Genomic DNA, 20,877 nt, shown 5'->3' on the forward strand with positions numbered 1-20,877 from the left:
TGATTGCATTTAATTGTTGTACACAAATCTAAGACTTTAAAAATACCATTTAATTTAAAGAAAAACACTCACATACATAAGTGTACATATAATAACCGAAAAGAACTCGTCTTAAATACACAATTCATAATCTAAGGCTAGAGAGGGTACAATAAATAAAATATACAAAAAACATATGCAGGAGAAGTCCTTCTCATTTTCAAATGGTCGGACACAGCATGCGGAAAAATAGATAGTTTTAAGAATAATTCAACAAACAGCTTTGTTAGTGCGACAAAAAGAATTTTAAAGAAAGTGTAACTTAAAGTCTCATTTAAAAAAAAGAAAAGAAAACCAAAAAAAAAACGAAGACACACCTAAGTCTACACATGAACTAAACATAATTTTGGTAGTTTGTCTTACACTAAGTTGCTCGTTTTTTTTTCTTTTCCTCAAATACAATACATACATGCGAGTATGTATGTATGTCTATCATTTAGTTAATACATACAGTGTGTTGTAGTTGCCTTAAATGCCTAATACTTAATGATTATGTGCGCTCCATCGTGGGGGCAGGAGTCTGAGACTTAAGACTTGAGAGAATTATAGAGAGAATGCGGCAGAGGCTCGAAATTAAAGCTTTGTATGTTTCACAGTGTCCGTCCAATAGTTCTGTATTGTCATTGCCTCCAGTGAGTTGAGAAACGAGTCATTATCCAGGCTATACATCTCATCAGAGTTATCCTAAAACAAAAAAACCCAAGAAATTAGTATAAAAGTGTACTTCCCAGTTCCAGACAGCGCACGATGATGTACCATAGGAGTGAGACAAAATTTAAATCCGAAAACTGTATAACATCTATTCGTCATATACTTATATTTAAATCACGTTTGATTTTCACTGAAAGATCTCTTATGCATTTTTATAACTTTTTTTAATATTTTACATTTTGAAATTTGAAATCTTTTTTTTTTTGGAAATTTTTTGTCTTATGTCCTGGTTGGACAATTATTATATTTGATGATAACTTAGACATTTTTTAATCATGCTTCAGTCATGATATGAATTCATAAAAGTATACATACATACATATACATGCTAGATTCGTATAATAGAAGAATAATAAAAGCGACCAAATTTGCATTTATTGGGAATTTTAATGGAATTTTCAATTGTGTTTTCCTGTTGCTCAAATGTATAGTAATAGGTCCAAATTATTTTTGGGGAAAAGGGTAATTCCTAACTGGTAATATTTTCTGGCTTTGAGTATGAATGTCGTAGGATATAACGAACCCATCGCACAGATTTTTAAAATGTCATATTGATAGCAACATGAATTACGGAATTAACGCTATTTCTTGATATCAGATAATCTTTTGTAAGATGAGAAAGCTTACAACCTGAGTTTCGAGTCCCTGAGTTCTGTAATATTCTATTTCCAGCGTATGATAGCCAGAGTTTTCTCAATCTTGTGTCTGCTGTGGTGCTTTTTCGTATAGCAATTGCTACCTATCTACCTCGGCTTACCACCCGGATCCCTTTGGATCCTGAGTTCTACAATATTCTGTCTTTTGTCTCACTCTTCAGTGGAATGGAACGAATGTGCTGTTGTGGTGGTGGTGGTGGTGGTGGTGGTGCTTGCATGGCCAACGAATCCTTACACTTACACGCATGGTGCTATCATCAATATAGACACTGGAGTCTGGCTCGCTGAGGGCCTGTGGTTTGTTCAGATAGCGACGCCTATATAGGACAATGCCAATGGTACCCACTGCACAGCAAATGCCGAAGACTGTAAAGCAAATGGCGGATATTGCGCCCGCATCCAGAAAATAGGTGCGCTACAGAGAAAGGTTACGTTATAGTGAAATGTTTGGTGGAAAGCGGTTGAAGGCCTCACCTGAATGGCCAGCGCCTCGGACGAAATATTACTCTCGTCTGCATCATAGGCCGCGGCATTGGGGGCTGCAGAAGCGGAGCGCGTCAACAGACTCTTCGAATCGCTGGAGAAGTTTATATAGCGATTGATGTGCTTATATTCCGCCGATAGCTCCTTGGATTTGCGCGATCGATGCTCGTTCTCGGCGCGTCGCAACTCATCCTCCTTGTTGGCATTCTCCAGCGTGAATGGAACCTTCTGCAACTCCCCATCCTCAGCATCAAGATCAGCAACTCGTCCAGCGAGCGGCAGCCATTCGGTATTTATTTTGGGCGTGGACGGTGTCGCCGCTACGCCGGAGCCACCCAATACTGTTGTGGTGCTGGACAGAGGCAGCGAAGTGACGCTGCTTGTGGTATGGATAGGGTGTGGAGCTGCGGACGAGCTTGTGGCTTCTCCAGCTGCCGCTGTTGTTGCCTTTGTTATTGGACTCGAGCTGCTGCTAATGTTGCTTGGGGCAGCTGTGGGTTCCTCTTGGGATGTGTTGTTCCTCGCTCCACTCTTGTTGTCATGGCTATACCCGCTGGTATTATTTTTATTGATACTGCTGCTATTTGTACTGCAAAGGGGGAAAGTGGGTAAAATAATTATAATCTTCTTCTCTTGTTTCTCTCACCTTGTTATGCTGCTAAAATTCGTATAGTTGTTCAAATGCTCGGAGGGCAGCGTTGCACCCGCATCGGCCGCAAAATTTGCCGAGCGCTTGAACTCGTATTGATTATGTGAGAGCTGGACATCGGGATCTGCATCCGTGTCGAGCTCATCGATGTCTTCATTATCTTCTTCGTTATCTTCAATTCTCCCATCATCTACGGCTGTTGCAGTCGTCATCATCTCATCCGATTCGTTGCCCTCCACCTCGTCCACGTCAGTTAGAAGCTCACTTGTGTAGGTGGGCGTGGCTGCTGCCTCGCCTGCAGGCTTCAGTGTCAAGTCCATGACGTTACTTAGCGGGGGCGTGGCCGTTGACCATGCCAGACTCGATGTCGTTTGGTACAGCTTTGTGGTCAGACGAGTCGGCAGCTGCGCCTGCGCTGCTATCTCCCGCTGTTGCTCTTGAAACTCCTGTCTTTTGGCTAACTCTAATGTAATCTCTTGACTGGGATATGTGTGCACATGTGTGATGGCATTAGGCATGAGATGCACTGCAAAAAAAGATTGATATTCAAATCATTTCTCTGTGAAAACATTAAATTGATACGAGATATCGTAGATCCAATGAAATATAATATTTCCTTTGCGGGGGACGAAAAGTTAGCCCCATTACTGATGGGAGAGTCAACAATTGTTCACTTGGTTTATAAGATCGGGAGTCTCGTAAAGAACTGCTTACTTACCGCCTAGCCAGGTTATCCAGAACCAATGGGACCACCAGTAGAAAGTCATGATGCGGCGCGTGCTGTGATTTTGGGCTCAGTACTGGGCGCTGCAAATGAAAGACAGAAAGAGAGAAAATGTGAGTATAGGATATAGTGGTTTGTCAAGCTAATACGCGGATTGCTCATCCGCCGCGTATGCGCCGTGAGTCACCGCCTCGCTGAGGGCAGTGAGACAATAAAATGTATTTCGGATATATAGCCGATGCTGATGAAGTCATCCGCACACCTTACATGACTTCGTCTCGCGCACAGAATATAATCAAAAACCCGTTTCAGTTCATGGTCCCCCGACCAAGACGCATTTCCTTTTTGGGCAAATGTACATTTTGGCGCAAAGTTTATAAACAAAACACACATCACATTATGAATATGAGGCTTGAAGGTCGACGACTCGCTGGCGACGCAACAACGACACAAATGCCACAAAAAGTTGCCTACCAATTTCCTTTACTCATTAATGAGCCGAGTTCTTTTTTATGCTGCCCACGCTAATTGGCCAGGCCTGAAGCTTGGGGCTTCAACAGAAGATGGCACGGCGAAATTTTTGCCATAAACGTGTAATTGACAAGTTTGTAGTTTCTTTCTTTTTCTTCTTAAATTTATTTTCGGTGTCGGCCTGGCCAACAGGGAGACAGACAATGAGGTTATTTGTGGCTTTAACGCTTAATTGCCGGCATTGGCTTGAATTGCTTAACAAAGCCTGTAAGCGTTTTGGGCAAGTTTTCGGCTCTTACGGCTCTGCTACCATAAAAGGAACATTTAAAACGACTACTTAGGCCAACAACTAACCAACCAATTGGGCTCTGAGCGAAACGAATTAAAATACACGGGAAATGAGAGACAAAATCACAAGATTTTTAGCCAGTTTTAGAAATATAATAAAACTAATATTGGCCAGATTCAAGAATACCCTATACCTACGCGTTTCCCCGCTACAACATTTGAACTTAATCGTTCCCATGGCAGCCATATGATATAGTGCACCGATTTTAATGAAACTTCAGAATATTATGAGGTGCTTTATAAAACCTGTAAAATATTGAATTTGGCTAAAATATCGTAATAAGCAAAAAATGTTTGGTACTAAGATTGATTTTCCACGGATTGTTCCTATGGCAGCTATATAATATAGTGCACCGATTAAAATGAAACTTCAGAATATCATGAGGTGCTTTATAAAACCTGAAAATGTCAAGTTTGCACAAGATTACTTTATGAACAAAAAAGTTATGCGAGTAAGAGTAATTTTTCCACCGATTGTTCCTATGACAGCTATTATAAATAATAAGTTTAGCTGAGGTTTGCAATAAACTTGCTGTGCGTTTTGATAAGACAAGTCTACATATCATGCTTGGTGTCCCTAGGGCTTATGATTCAAAAGTTCTCGACGTTCATCAGACAGACAGACCGTCGGAAATGTCTCTTTAATCGTTTCGTCAGGTTGATCATTTGTTGTAACTATAAAACAGAGTCTGCCATGCGCTCTTCTGTCTGCTATATAAGTTTGGGGCTTAGACGAGTAAAGGGTATACAAAGAGAAGTCCTAATTCATTAATTTATGTATATAGAAGAATTTACATTATGGGAAATCTTCTTTATATGTGAATTGATTTTTGAAAAAGTGGGATTCAATTTATTAACTTCTATATGTAGAAGAATTTACATTATGTGGAATCTTCATTATATGTAAATTGATATTTGAAAAAATGTTAATAAATATTCTCTTATTAAACTAAACTGCGCTCTTCTGCCTGCTATATATATTTTGTGTTTAGACTTTCTAGTACAACCATTACCCGTCGAGTACAGTGAGTATGTGAAAAGTGAAGTCTTAATTTATTAATTTCTTTATATAGGAGAATTAAAATTATGTGAAATCATCTTTCTATGTGAATTGATATTTGAAAAAGTGCTAATCAATTATTATCTTCTGTTCTTGAGTTAAGCTGAGTCCAAATTTAACATTGATATTAAGAAAGTAGAAATGCAGAAATGCCTACAAACTGTTGCTTTTCTGCCATCCTGCCTTATTATTGTAAAGAAGAAGAAGAAGCAAAATTATCATGCTCTAGATACTTAGAACCGATAGCAACAAATGTGCGACTATTGTGTCCCCACAGCTATATGTAGTAAAACTAAAATTGAGTTTCAAGTCTATACGAGTCTCGGGGTGTATGTGCTTGTGTGTGTGTGTGTGTGTGTGTGTGCTAAAAAGTTCGCACTCATTTCTACGAACATACATATTTGGGTTAATGTCTACAAAGGCCCAAAAAGCTCGTACAAATTGTTGTCTTTAGCTGGAGTCGGGAGGGGTGTGTTGAGGTGGGGGGGAGTGGGATATTGTTCTAATTTTTCGACTCATTGTCCATGGTATCGAATGAGACACATACAAGTATGTATGTATGCACGCATATGTATGGATGTATGTATGTATATATAGAATAATGTGTGACAGCATTTGTATGACTGGCTGTCATATAAATTCTGGGTTGATCTGTCGATAAGCGCACTTTGGCCTCAATGACCTCAATCAGACCGCTGTCAAGCTCAACTCTTCAAAGGCGGGGGAATGGATGGTGAAGGATTTGTTAAATATATATTGTCGAAATGATTTAATAAGAAATATTACGCATACGCCACCTGATACGCAGCGCAAGAAACCGGCTACATGAGGCGTTAAAGGTCAATTGCTAAAGCCGTTGTTGTAGTTGTTTTGTTGTTGTTGCCGTTTTTAATGAGCGTTTCGTCACCTTTTATGATGTGCATATGAAAATTCTACAAGCGAATGATGTACGAGTATGTATGTATGTGTGTATTAAGTCAAGAATATAACAATTGTCGCTTTGTTGTTGTTGTTGTTGTTGTTGTACGCAAACAAAAGCTTTGAAAGATTCGCGAACCATAACGAATGACACCATATCTACATATAAACAAACGCACACACACACAGGAACGCATACTCAGCATTTTCACACACACACACACATGAAATTACAAACAAAACCAATTCCGGAGAAGAGAGGCGGAGAATGGAGGGGGAATACGAATTTAAGCCTAACACTCTTTGGGGGGTGGGTGGCGAACAGCCGAAAACAAACAATAATCGCAACAACAACAACAAAGAGTCAGTCATCAGCATCGCGCAAAAGCGGCAAAGCGGAACGCCCGAGCAGCGATCGCAGCAGCGGAAGAAGAAGAAGCAGCAACAGCAACAACAACAGCAGAAGAAGAAATAACAGCAACAACAACAACATCAGCTGCTGGGAGGCCTTATGTAAATTTTATGCGTCTCTCTTACTCTCTCTTACTCACTCATCCGCTCACAAACTCTCTCGCTCTCTCGAGCTATCTCTTTATGCTGATCTCTGTGCGTGACACAGTTGTTGTTTTCCCTGTTGCTATTACAAGTATTGTTGTTTTGGCTTAGATTGTTCCGCTTCTTCTCAACTTATGAACCTATTATGCAAGAGACACACACACACATACAGCCAATGAGACACCACACCATGCCGAGCAAAAAGTTATGGGGCATATGCAGTATTTTCTTTCCGGTTTGGATTATCACAGAGCTCAACGCAAGAGCAGGTATAGCCCATATCTAAATATTTTTGTTAAGCAAAATACCTTTCTTTTCGCATAAAGAAAAAAGCCAAATATTGACTCCATTATGTACAAGATAATGAACATAATTCGTAATGAAAAGCTTAAGTTTAGAAAAAAGAGGTATTGTTAGTATTGTCAGATATTTGTTTGTTTTTTTTTTTTAATTTCATCACCCCGTTAGATTTATGTGCAACCGGGGAAGTCGTATATTGTTCAGCTATAATTAATTAATAGAATAGAATTGTAAGGCCGTGGATATGTTGTTTGGATATCAATGTACTACAATTGTTTGTATGTCTATTAAGGGATATATGTAGGGATATGAAGTTTTATCAAACTACGGATTATATCAGATAGGCTATATCTGATAAAGTGACACAAATATGAGAGCAGGGCCGAAAAGTTGGAAATTATTCGAAGGAACATATGTATGCCATGACAACGAATTATCGAAATAAATGTTTATACTAAAATTGTTTGTATGTCTATTAAGGAATATATTTAGGGATATGAAGTTTTATCAAACCACGGATTATATCAGATAGGCTATATCAGATAAAATAACACAAATATGAGAGCAGGGCCGAAAAGTTGGAAATTATTCGAATTATCGAACTTAAGTTTGCAAAACATTTTTTGTATTTTTTTAAAGAAAATATTTATGAATATGTCTATAAAGGGATATACTATATGCAGTTAGAAAGCAAAAGTTCGGACAGAAATGGTAAACGCTACAAAATTAGACTCGCAATCGGTGGAAATTAGATGTACTTGTATGTATTTTTCAAATCCAAAAATTCATTTTGAGAAATATCCGACTGTTTTGGAAGTGTGTCATCACCGTAACATTACATACCTATTTGGTATTCAATAAAAAATGATTTAATAGAGCCCTTAAGTTGAAAGCAGGTACTTAAGCGACTTAAGCTTAGCGACCTCTCACACAAAAGCCGCAATTTGTTGGTCACAGTTTTAACTTAACTGTTCAGTTTTAATAACTGGAGCGCAGGTCGTTCGTTGCTCACGTAATGCAATTTTAATACGCTATTCATTTTTTTAAGCCTATTTAAATGAGACCCAAGGCCAACGAGTCGGGCCAGCTCTGGGGGCCTATGGACTGCATTATAGGCGCTGGTCGGTCAGTTTCTAAAAGCAGAATGCGAAGGGAATTGCAGATGCACTTTCATATGCGAAAGTAAAATGGCAAACACGACGGAAAGCACGAAAAAAAAAACAGAAATAAAAACTGGAACAAGTGCAAACAAATGCTTTTGAATGTGTGCTGTCTTGTACAGTGTATGTGAGTGTGTGTGTGTGTGTGTGTGTGTATGTGTGTATGTGTGTGTGAGCAGTTAGACTGCAATTAAAGCAAAACAAGTGCAACCTTCAGGCGTGCAATTGAAAAGGCAAAACACAAATAAAAAAGACAACAACCATAAAAAAGATAAAACAAACCCCATAATTAGATGCAGAGCGGCACAATTATTATGCAAATGCAAAGCCAAGCAAAAGAGGTGGGCGCCCATGTGGGCGTGGCTCACAGTCAATGTCGTGCGCCAGTCTAAGACAATGGGAAAGTTCACGCTTACTTTCTAATGCACGCGATGTCACATCTCCACTGAAGGTAATCAGTTGAGGATGTCTGGGACGGGGGGACAGCCATCAACGGCACTGGGTAGCATACGAGTGCATACTACTATATACATACATATGTACTTATAGGTGACAAGTACTATGAATCAGCAAATTAAGACTATTTATGAACGGCATCCTCCTTTTAACGCAACAAACTGTTGCAGCAAGTGACATTTTTCGAAAGAATAGTTGATAGAATTGTGAAAAAGAGTCGTTCATTGAAAAATATAATTTCATTGTAAATAAATAAAATAAGGAACAGCAAGTTTCCTAAATTCTTTCCTTATAAAATCGAAAATGATGTCCTCTTTTATTTTGATCAATTATCACAATCTTACTATAAAATTCTATAGCTCCTTTTAGATAACCTTCCTAGTTCTATCGTTCCTAAGACAATGTCAGATGTGACCACGGGATCATCACAAAATAAATATTTTTAATATATTTGACAGCAAACGAGGGTTAGTTTGTTTTATGCTATTGAGACTATATAAAGCCCTGTGCGAAATAATAGAAACATAATAATAAGAAACTGAATTCGTTCTATGAAATTGTTTAGGTAATTTAATTATTTAAATTACACTTCTCCTTCTACTTAATATAAATGCGTCATCTGAAGACTGGTATATTTTCCCAAGTATTTTCTGTTGCTTGAATTTCAGAATTTTTGGAATTATCATCTCTCACTCCTTTCTAAACACTTATCCAACGCTATTCTTTTGGATAAAGGTCTGGTGATTGTGCAGGACACTCCATAATAGTAACATAATTTTCTGAGCTTGAAACCACTTCTTCGCTTTCTTTGGCGTGTGTTTCGCGTCATTATCTTTTTATTATATCGAAGTATCAGCAATTAAGAATTGTTAATGCAAACTGTATCGCCATCTTGTTCTACAGAAATGTTTTGTAATGGATATGATAGGCCATCATCTTGAAATCTTTTAAGGCGAATGTTTCCCTATTAGCCAAAAATTCGAACTACAATATTCTATGAAAATATATTTATTTAGAAAGAAATTGATTACAATCACCAATTTTAGGTTAGTTAATTGAAAACATTAATTAATATTATTACTTGCAAGTTGTAGCCATTTTTAAACATTTCATTTTTAAATTAGATACTTTTTTATTTACTTATACTTATTGGTAGTGCCATAACTAAAAGGCTGTACTTTGTAATTAAATAAATCGGTTATTCAATCAGGCTATTTATTTATTTATTTCTGTCTAGTAAATAGTAAATAGTTCTCTATGAGCAGAAGTCAATTCATTTTTTGATAGGCTCCATGAATCACTTAGGCCTCTATTTTAAAATCAAAATTTCTTGAACAATTCGATTGTTTTATATTCCCAGGCGTAGTCAGTATTTTTTGCCCTCAAGCCGTTCACACACACACACACACACCAACACACTCACATTGCAAGCTTGTGTAAAATATATTACAACAATTAAAAACAAACAACAAGTTAATACATTCTTAGTGAATCGGTAGGAGAGTTCAATTGTTTAAACAACCTAAAACCTTACGTGTAAATTTTTGTGTAAAAGCGTGCGACCGAATCGTGAAATAGCCAGGGACCCAGCATGAGTCGTGAAAAGAAGTGTAAGTAGTGAGTGAGTTAATGGGATGCGATCCGATCCGAATCGAACCGAACCGAAATCCCCTTCGGCCCACAGCACGGCACTCGGACCAAACGCAGCCGATCGAGGAGATGGCGGCGGCCCGCATGGAGCGCCACGTTCTGAAGAACATTGTGAGCAAGTTGCCAGTGTCGGATCAGTTGGCGCTTTATCGGAGCCACAAGCTGGTGCCTGAGGCTTGCACCACACTGTGGCGCAACACACACAAGCGCCTCGACTTTCGCACGGTCGAGAAGGATCTGTGCGGCAAGGATCTGGCCTATTTCCTATGCACAATGGTCGACGACTTCAAGTACGTCTATTTTACGGCCGAACGACTGCAGGAGAACCTGAACGTGCTCGAGAAGTCGGGCGTCAAGGCGTTGAATAGTGTGCAGCATTGCGAGCTTTTGGTGGGTGTCGAGCCACCCGTTAAACGTCATCGAGGCAATGGTGATCAGTTCGAGGGCACCCTCCCGGGGGCGCCCAGTATGGCCCAATGGCCGTTGCATGCTCTGCCCAAGCTGTTGCGCAATCTGCGTCGCCTGAAGGTGTACTGTGACGTTCAGGTGCACTTCATCGAGCAGTTCCCGCAACTGGAATTTCTTGTGCTCGACGCCCAGGTCTCACAGTCGGCATTGACCGGCGTCCTGGAGCGTTGCTCGAAGCTGAAGCGTATTTTCGTCAAATCAGATGCACAGCCGCTGGACGTGCGTCGCATTGGACGTTGCAAGCAAATGCAAGATGTCTCCCTGCCCGTCACAATATTCAATGCCTCGAGAAGCTTCATCATCGAGCTGCCACAGCTGCAGTTGCTCGAGCTGACGAGCAATGAGGAGCATCGGGAATTGGCCATCGAGAGCATGCGCTATGTGGTGGAGCACAAGGCGGCTGATATGGAGATTGTGCAGCTGGACTGCGCCTTTCTCGGTGGACCCTTCTGGATCCGGGATGCCGAACTGCAACGCTGCACCCGATTGCGCGGCCTCGTTCTCATCAACTGTCGCTTCAACGATCGTGAGATTGTCGAGCTAAATATGCCGCGGGTCCACAAGTATCTGGTGTTCAGCGGATGCCACGACCTCAAGGAATACCAGCTACTGGACATGCTGAAGATGTGCCCCGGCCTCTGCGAGCTCTATTTGATCGACTGCCCATTGCTCAGTGGCAAGGTGCTGCAGGGAATTTATCGCATACGACGCAGCGAGAACACAGACTTCCCGATCAGTGTCGTCCTGAGTCGCTGCAACGCCATACGCGATGATTATCAGCGTTTGGTAAGAAATTTTCGTACGCGTCAAATGTTCCAGGGGCGGTTTTAATAGACATTTCTCCTTCTCTTTTTCCCTCTTTCTCCCTCTTTCTCCCTGTCTCTCTCTCTCCTGCAGTATGCATCGTATTGGTACTTCAAGCTGGGCACCATTAAGTTGGAACGCATGGCTGAGGAGAATCGCCCCATTGAGGACATACAGCTTTTCTTCTATAAGAATTAATGTAAATGAATCGTTGATGCCTAATGCCAGAGGCTTACTTTAATCGTTTATTATTTTAATTACGCGATTTAAATGCCACTTAGGCACATAGTATTGACTGTTTCCCCAATCTGTATGCCAGAAAATTATAACAAATAAATGCAAGCTTCGAACAAAACAATAATGATTTAGAATAGATGTAATAGTCACATCACAGGTTAGTCTATAGAAAAGTCGATATTGGACCTTCGACATTTTCTCATAGTCCTCGTAATAGACTTTCTGAAAGACACCAAATATAGGCAGTCTGTAATAGTCTGTGTAAGGAAAGGAAATTTTTAGTAACTGAGATCCAGCGATGTTGTCAAATGGACTTTAAGGGAATGTGGAGTGATCCCAAACCAATCACAATCTCAAAAAAAAAATAAATAAATAAATAAATAAAACAAGTAGAGGAGCTAAAGTCGGGTATCCCGACTTTGAAATACTCTGTACATATGTGCAGTATAATTATGCAAAGCAGTACCAACAACAACAACAGCTGCGGTCACTGCTTGGTCATATATACATTAAATGGCTACAACTTCCTGTGAAATCGGCCTATAATTATGAAACTCGACATACGGACTCAAAATCACTAATGGAAGGTATTTTCCGAATTTCAATGAAAAATTCCAAGAATTAGGGGAGTTATGGATTGTGGTGGAGAGGGTGGAGGAAGGGAAATTCCAAAATACACATTTTTTGCGTTTCACATAATGCATCTGACTAAAATTTGCTGTCCCTAGGTCTCATAGTTTCCGAGATATAGGCGATTATACGAATGGAAAATCGAGAAAACTCCCATAGGGGGGAAGTGGGGGGAACAAAAAAATAAAACAAACTCGTATAGCGTACACACATAAGGCATCTTTGTGCAAAATTTGGTCTCTCTAGCTTTTATAGTCTCTGAGATCCAGGTGTTCATACGGACGGATCTGGATCTGGAGGAAGTCTGAGAGAAAATGGAGGGGACCTTTTGTACACGTTCTAGGGGAGTACAAAACGAGGGGTAAAAAACGAAGTACCCTTTAAGATTTGGAAACGATGCCTAGTATTTTGCTTTTCAGCTGCCGTGAATTCTGCTACATACTCGTCGTATGTATAATTTGTAGTCTTACCTGGCAAGCATTCCAGCCCCTGCCACACCAGTACCTGCGCGCCTCTCCAATTAGCAACTTGTGCCAGTTTGTCGCACATGTGGCCCAAGTAATGTCAGCACGCCCCCACAGGCCTCTATTACCGCCGACTTTCGAACAAAGACACAATGCAAAGTAATTGTTTCTGTGTTGAACTTCTCCACTCCACTCCCTCCCTCCCTCTCTCTCTCTCTCTCTCTCTTGCTCGCTCTTTCTTTCTTGGAAAACAGGCAACAATAAAATTAACTCATTTTACTTTTTGCGTGCAGTTTTCCACATATATATATATTTTTGTTTTTGCCAAGATTTCGCTGCTGTACGTGTGTGTGTGTGTGTGTGTGTCTTTCCACTTAGTTAACAAATAACTTCATTTTGGCTTTCTGTGCGGGCATGCAAATCGAAAGTGTGGGCTGAGAAGAATCTCGAGGCGAAACTCTTGTCGCCAGAAAGCGAAACAAAAGTTTTTAGGCCCAAGCTCTTTTTGAGGTCGCCATGCAAAAAAAAACCTTTTGTGGCTGCCATTGTCAGTCTGTCAGTCGCAACACATCCTTCTTCTCTGACCACCACCAGCCCCGGCCGAGAGACAGAAGATGTCTTTCAATAATGTTTTTTTATTTCACTTCCCATTTCCACATGCGATTTCGACTGTGGTGGCGGCATGTGACAAATTTATTTGCTCTTGGCAGTTCCGATGGTTGGTTGGGTCGTTGGTCTTCTCGCCGACAATATATTTCTTTTTTGCTGACTTGTCATCGTCTTCGTTTCGGCATTTTCTTTTGTTTGTGCTATTTGGTAATATCTGCTAGAAAATGAAATTTCTTACCGCCAAACTGACAATGGCAATTGATTTTTAAGCCGCCACTGTGGACATGTTTCACTTTCTTCGTTTTTCTTCTCTCTATTGCCGGTTAGTGCAAATCGAAGGCTTGACGAATGGCTCAAAAGAAAAGTGAAATTATATGGTTGCCAAGAAATGCAATTAGAAGACGAATTCAAAACCTTATCTGCCTAAGATGTAACACATGGGTATAGCTTTACAGGTGTAAGAAAATGTAACCATTTTATTTTATAATCTATTCATTTAAGATTTGTTAACCCAAAATTTCAACCCCAACTAAAGGGTGAAATGGTAAACTAAACTGTGGAAGCTGTATAAGATACTTAACTATTAATTCATGGTAGACGTTTTAAATCTTTTTTGCCTAAGATGTAACATATGGATATAGCTTTATGTAACCATTTTACAAACTATTCTTCTCTGATTTGTTTACCCAAACATTTCAACCCCAACTAAAGGGTGAAATGGTAAACTAAATTGTTGAAATTGTATAAGATACCTAACTATTAAGGCGTGGTAGACCTCATTATAGACAATCTACTGGGGGCTAGGTTCAGAGTAGGCAAGAGAGTCTTTTTTGGACTCAGACGCAGACCCCTAACTGCAGCAGGAAAGGTTTAGGGAATTTTAGGGAACAGCAGGACGAGGCTGGGAATTGGATAACAAATAATTCAATAAAGACTTGCAGTTGTTTAAAAACGAAATTCTCAACTTCAAAAACTCTATTAATGGACACCACGTTTTTATCCGGACACCCCTCTTAGAAGAACACCTTTTCGAGAACATTCGGTCGGTGTACTAAGTATTTAAGTATCCCTTTAAGCGGACACTCCCTTAGGCCGGGCAAACGTTGGACGAGGATGAGTGTCCGGCCAAGAGAGTTCTCACTGTACATAGTATGTATGTATGGAACGCATAAAACACAACAATTGATTTACCAGGCATTCACTTCAGAGATTATTGTAAAAATATACATATACATAAAATATAGAATATACATTAAAAAATAAGCAATAATTTTATTTGAATATTTCTCATCAGTCATCATCGCCCAGACCCGATTTTTTTTTTTTTTTGTTAATTTCCAGTTTTACTGTTCAAATTGCAAAGATAGTTCCATTTATTCCTTATGCCACTGGGATGCTTGATTTTTATTGTTGCTATTGTTATTTTTGTTCTTCTTATTGTTTGTTCTCTTAGTCCTGTTACCAGCAACAGAAGTCTGGGAAATTGGCGCCTCCGACACTTCCTTTATGTTATTATTGAAGGCCTGGGGACGCGTTGGTTCGCTTAGATCGTCGTTGTTCCGCGGAGCACCAACTGGCACTCTACTCCATATCGACTGTGGCGAAGCTTCGAATTTACTTTTGCCGGGCTGGCTCCATTTGTTGAAGTTACTGACCTGCTGACCCCATCTGGGTTGTTTCGGCTGATTGTTATTATTGTTGTTGCTATAATTGTGGTTACTATTGAAGGCCTGGGGACGCGTTGGTTCGCTTAGATCGTCGTTGTTCCGCGGAGCACCAACTGGCACTCTACTCCATATCGACTGTGGCGAAGTTTCGAATTTACTTTTGCCGGGCTGGCTCCATTTGTTGAAGTTGCTGTCCTGCTGACCCCATCTGGGCTGTTTCGGCTGATTGTTGTTGTTGGTATAATGGTAGGACTGGGGAGCTATTGGTTCGCTTATGTCGTCGTTGTTCTGCGGAGCACCAACTGGTACTCCACTCCATATCGACTGTGGCGAAGCTTCGAATTTACTTTTGCCGGGCTGGCTCCATTTGTTAAAGTTGGGTTCCTGCTGACCCCATCTGGGCTGTTTCGGCTGATTGTTGTTGTTGGTATAATGGTAGGACTGGGGAGCTATTGGTTCGCTTATGTCGTCGTTGTTCTGCGGAGCACCAACTGGTACTCCACTCCATATCGACTGTGGCGAAGCTTCGAATTTACTTTTGCCGGGCTGGCTCCATTTGTTAAAATTGGGGTCCTGCAGACCCCATCTGGGTTGTTTCGGCTGATTGTAGTTACAATTGTAGGACTGGGGAGGTTCGCTTATATCGTCGTTGTTCTGCGGAACACCAACTGGCACTCTACTCCATATTGACTGCGACGAAGCTTCGAATTTACTTTTGCCTGGCTGGATCCATTTGTTTAAGCTGCTGACCTGTTGACCCCATCTGGGTAGTCTCGGCTGATTGTTGTTGGAGGCTGACTCAACCTGATTGTTAAAGACCCGCTGCTGGCCACCCCCCCATCTGGGCTGGGGTTGTAGTTGCGGTTGCGGAGTCTGGTGCCAACTTGTCTGCGGTCCTCCTTCCTTCACATTGCCGCGTTTTCCTAAACCGGTCTGATCGCTTCGCTTCGACTCTGCCTGAGGCTTGCGTCTGTTACGTTTGTTGTTGGTCACCGGTAGACTCCATCCAAAGGTCGATTTATCATTCAAATTATTGTCCGGATCAACAGCAACTGGCTGCGACACTTCAACAAGAGACTGGGCCTGCATAGCCGGGGAAAGCGACGGCAAGGTCAAGGACGATGGAGAAGGAGCCTGATAACTTGCATACGCCTGCGGCACAGAGCCATTGCCTTGATTGCTATTTGCCGGACCGGACGACTCCTCGCGAGCTGCAAGTGGCTTTTTTTTATTGTGCTTGTTCTTAGATTGAGTCCAAGATGTGACGGCCGGGCCGTTGTTCAGATTATTCGCCTGTTGGCCTAGCATTATCCAAGAAGCTGGGGACTGTTGCATGTTGCTGTTGATGGGCTGCGATAGCGGAAGATCTGGATACTCCATATATGCTTGTGGTGGTATCTGAGCTTGACTATTATATGCCGGATTTTTACTCTTCTTTTTGTTCTTCTTTCTGGCCTGATTCTTGCTCGCATTTTGAAAGATCGCTGAGGCCATGGGCGGGTTTTGTTGCGGACGTATGAAGGACGTGGGCATGCTGGGTATAAACGTTCCCAAGGGCACGGCCTGAATTAAATGTTGATTGCATAGTCCCTGATGCGGCAGCAGTGGTTGATTCAGAGGTTGTTGCAAGGGTTGCAGCAGCAGTTGTGGGCGCCTTTGTTGCGGTATTGGTTGCGGCATTGGTTGCAACATTGGTTGCAATATTGGTTGCAACATTGGTTGCGGCATTGGTTGCGGCATTGGTTGCTGCGGCGTTGTCTGCACTGGCTGCTCCTCAACATAGGGTATCTGTTGCTGCTCATTGACATCCCAGCTCATGGAAGCCGGTGGTGACAGTTTTGGAGACTCTGGCGACACCTCCTGCGGCATGGACGTCGACACAGAATCAGTGGACCTCGGCTCATCGGTTAATGTCATCGTTATTTCCGGCAACGGCTCCTCCACAGCCAAAGGTTCCAAGCCAGCCTCTCGCAGCCGTCTATGCTCATCCAAAATGTCGCGGACAATAGGCGCGAGAGCGTCCGCAACGGGTATTTCCCTTTGGAGAATCGCAGCCTGTAGACGCTGCTGAATATGCGAATCGAGCACATACTTTGGCGAAATGGTGGCATCGAACGATTTAGTTAGTTCATCAGCGGGTTGATTGAGAGACTCCGATATGCTCATAGTGCTGAAGCACTGAAACGGTAAATTGAGGGCCCCCACATCGATTGGGCCACAATGCACACTTGGCAGCGGAACGACCTCCATTTTTAGAGTGCCTGCTACATTATTCGCTGGTCCACCTCTTCTATTGCCATCATCGGGTTGTGTCGTCTCATTCTGCGGCATGGTTTCAGAATTCCTTACCTCGTCATCTGCTGTTACGGTTCCATCGTCCTGCGGTTCCATAGTTGTTTGATTTTCATTATTGCCATCCTCTCGTTCGGTTTCACAATCGCCCTCCCGCTCTATAGCTCCGTCATTATAATCTTGAGTTGTGGTCGCATCGTACTGTGTCAGATCTGCACCATCATTCTGTGGCGCATTGCCATCGTCGTCGCCTTGTAGCGATGGAGTCTGTTCCGTGCGCTTCGGTATCATAGTAATTGTAGTAGAGAACTGATCCCGCTTTGGTGGAGCGCGATTCTCAGGATACATAAAATAATTAAAAGCATCGATCACTCCCGGCAAATCGGGCAGACCAGTCGCAGTCGGCAGTACGCTCGGCGGCAGGTGTACAATGGCTCGAGTACGTCCCGACAGAGCCGTTAAATTCGGTCCATCTCCTCCGGTGGATAGCGGGATGTCCACACTAGGCGTTGTTGTGGGATGCTGATCACACTGATCGATTGGCTGATTTTCATTGGAAGCCTGCGATAATGTAGCGGACTGGTCGTCCCGAGTTGAATCATCCTTCAAAGGAATCTCAGAGTGAGAAGCTTGATCATGCGCCTGATCCTGATGCTGATTCTCTTGTGGTGAGGGTGTACCATCACCATTCTTCTGTCTGGCCTGCCACGATGTGCAAGGCTGTTCATCCTGTGATGCGATGCAACGCTGATTAGCAGCCTGCTGTGAAGTGCAGGGCTGTTCGTCTTCCACGAAGAAATAAAGCTGATCGCTTTGATCATCTGGTGGTTTGCAGAGCTGCTCGTCGTGTGGCGATGTCGATGACTGATCAAAATGCAATGATACCGCCTCTTCATTCTCCGGTACTGGCGATGTTTGAGGCGCCACCGGTCTTGGATAGGTGTCGCCGGTGTATAAAAGCTCCAAAGTCGCACCACAACGATGCACACGATTGCTGAGAATCGACCAATGATATCCAGCATGGGCCGATAACTGATCCGGTTCTGGGGTTCTGTCGTCATTGCCATCATTATTATTGATGCCAGAAGTGTTGTCTTCAAGGGTATTTTTGCTCTCGGCTTCGCCAGCATCCTGAGCATTTGGTTAATAAGTAGATTAGATTAGATTCAAAAAAGAAACGCAGCAACCAGTGTGTAAAATATCGAAACCGAAGCCTACTAAATCGTAGGGATGTAAAAAAACATTGATGTATCGAGCATCGACGACGTTTTTAGCACGTTGCATCAATGTTTCGTGATGTTTTTTTCCTTGCGATGCAACGTCGATCCATCGATGTTTTTTCAAACATCGAACATTTTTCATTTTCTGTGGGCGCTCTCATTTCTTGGTGTTGTTTTTATTGAAATGTGTATTTTATATATTAGATTGTTAAGAATTTGATCTTCATTTGATTTATTTACATATTTATTATTATTAAAATGCGTTGGATGGATTTATTTTTAAAACACAAGTTCATTAAAACTCACGAACACGATTGCTTTAATCACCTTTAAAAAAAATTACTATGTCATCTTGAATAATACACATTTGTGATTTAAAACATCCCTGTTGATTTTCTCTCTAATATGATTAACTTTTTCTATGAAAAGTTAATTTTTGAATACATCGATGCATCGATGCTTTATGCGAATGATTTTTTGTAAAGAGACGTCGATGTTTTCTCTTCGATTTACATCCCTACTAAATCGTAGTCCGGTGAGTTGTGCCTATCGGGTTTCGATACCAGGCTTGCAGGACAACAGGACACTGCATGCCAACTCACCTGTGGTTCTTGCTGTTCGTTATTATTATGTTGCTCGTCAGCATTGTGTGGTTCCTCTATTTGCGGTTCCGCCGACTGGGGTGTCAGCACTTGTGGTTGTGGTGGACGCCACGCTCCTGTATCAATACCCGGCTCGTAAACAGATCCGCTCGGAATGCTAGTGTAAGGCTTGGCCTCATAGTTGGGTATAGGAACACTCGGCAGCTCTTGCAATGGGACGTCACAAGTGGAAGGACGCTGATAGGGCATTTGCACCAGCACATGCGAGGTTGCCGGCACAATGGGAGCATGTCCCGCTCCAGCAACTAAGGAGGGGGCCGCGGCCTGCACTGTCTGCATAACCGGCACATAAATGGGAATGGCCTGAAGGGATTGCATCGCTTGCACAGGCCCTGCCGATTGTACGGGGTGCATCTGTTGAGCCGGTTGAACCGGTGGCACCACCTGCATGGGCTGAACCGTCTGCAAGGGCTGCATCGATTGGACCGCCTGCATCGGAGGATAGCCGGCCGATGGGGGAGGCCCAAATTGTATGGGCACGTATATGAGCGGCTCACCCATGTAAATCGATTCGTTGTTGGTAGGCCCTGTGGGTCCATAACCATCACCGCCCCCATACATATTATAATTTCCATCGACGTGTCCGGTTGTCATATTGTTGTTGTTATTACTATTATTATTATTGTTGTTGTAGCCGGTAGAAGTGTTTAAAAATCGATAACGCGCATTACCCCGGCCACTAAATTCACCAAATTTGCGATTGAACATTTTTTAAATAGTTTGTTCACTGATCTGACTTTTGAGGGAAACCGTTTTTAAATGACCGAAAAAGAGAAATACAAAAAATGAGAACTATGTTTGACAGCTATTCCATAGCATCTGTAGCTCCGAAACAACGCCTACTTCGACTATTGAAAAGTATTGAACAGACACATAAGCCCTTTCGATAATTGCTACTAGCCGATTACCGATTAATAAATATAGCTTGCGTTCAAAGCACAAGGCATGTTAGGCAAGGTTTTTTTTTCCATCATAAGTCATCCTTAGAATACTATAATTGTATATAAATAATATGACAGACTCCAATTAGGTTTACTGACCAGAAGAAAATAATTTTCAATATAGCACAGAACAGATTTTGGTTAAACAAGATTTCTGCCATTAATGATAACTTTTTTCAACAAACGTAGTGCTCCTAAATTTACTTTGGAATTGTGTATAGTATGGACGAAACTCTGTGTGGGGGAAGAGAAGCGGCAAATACAAAAATAATAAAATGAACTTGTATTACATAGGAACTGCGAGCGGCTATATGCCAAGTTTTGTCAATGTTGACTCGGCCGTTTTCGAAATCCAGACGTTCATCCAGACAGACAGATCAAGATTTCTCTTGTCATTTCTTTTGTCTGTTACATACTTTTTACACTTCGGGTGCGGGGTATAAAAACTCAACTATAGACCTTAACAGGAAATTTTTTTTTATTTTCAACCGATTTTTTAGGGGTTTAGTTTAGGTATAAAAATATGATCGAAACATGGCATTCATTTGTCAGGGAGAGGGCGACAGACAAAATAGGTGGCGACTTTTCTCAAGAAATTTTAAACGCAAGAAGGTTGTACCTTTTCCATTTAATATACTATATGTCTTTATGCGAATAGCTTATAATGGGGATCTACGAAATGCAAAACTTTGCAACAGTTTAA

General features: G+C 41.7%; 3 protein-coding genes across 5 annotated transcripts in view; 1 reads left to right on the forward strand and 2 right to left on the reverse strand.

Annotated features, from left to right (window-relative positions):
• Nucleotides 1-425: 425 nt before the first annotated feature.
• Nucleotides 426-20,877, reverse strand: part of LOC115628687 (putative GPI-anchored protein pfl2) — a 46,784-nt gene continuing 26,332 nt past the window's right edge. The window contains exons 4-8 of one of the 2 annotated variants that reach the window (XM_030524862.1): nt 3,257-3,345; nt 2,536-3,064; nt 1,881-2,478; nt 1,648-1,821; nt 426-723 (exon numbers count right to left, since the gene is read on the reverse strand). In XM_030524862.1, coding sequence (XP_030380722.1) covers nt 613-723; nt 1,648-1,821; nt 1,881-2,478; nt 2,536-3,064; nt 3,257-3,305 — 1,461 coding nt within the window. In that variant the 5' untranslated portion in view covers nt 3,306-3,345 and the 3' untranslated portion in view covers nt 426-612. Of the gene's footprint in view, nt 724-1,641; nt 1,822-1,880; nt 2,479-2,535; nt 3,065-3,256; nt 3,346-20,877 lie in introns of both variants that reach the window. The other variant, XM_030524861.1, reaches the window with a different exon arrangement.
• Nucleotides 9,853-11,810, forward strand: LOC115628688. Of its 2 annotated transcripts, XM_030524864.1 has the most exons (3): nt 9,853-10,140; nt 10,215-11,434; nt 11,546-11,810. In XM_030524864.1, the coding sequence occupies exons 1-3, from the start codon at nt 10,122-10,124 to the stop codon at nt 11,648-11,650; spliced, it is 1,344 nt and encodes a 447-aa protein (XP_030380724.1). In that variant the 5' UTR covers nt 9,853-10,121; the 3' UTR covers nt 11,651-11,810. The 2 variants fall into 2 exon arrangements, with proteins under 2 accessions (XP_030380724.1, XP_030380723.1); XM_030524863.1 differs by having other exon boundaries at nt 9,853-11,434.
• LOC115628755 lies at nt 14,715-19,941 on the reverse strand. The gene is made up of 2 exons (XM_030524971.1): nt 19,174-19,941; nt 14,715-18,482 (listed from the first exon to the last, which is right to left on the reverse strand). Exons 1-2 carry the CDS (start codon nt 19,939-19,941, stop codon nt 14,766-14,768), a joined length of 4,485 nt encoding a protein of 1,494 aa, XP_030380831.1. The 3' UTR covers nt 14,715-14,765.

Source organism: Scaptodrosophila lebanonensis, unplaced genomic scaffold, assembly GCF_003285725.1.
Source record: "Scaptodrosophila lebanonensis strain 11010-0011.00,11010-0021.00 unplaced genomic scaffold, SlebRS2 tig00000123-arrow-arrow-pilon, whole genome shotgun sequence".
Classification (NCBI taxonomy): Eukaryota; Metazoa; Arthropoda; class Insecta; order Diptera; family Drosophilidae; genus Scaptodrosophila; species Scaptodrosophila lebanonensis.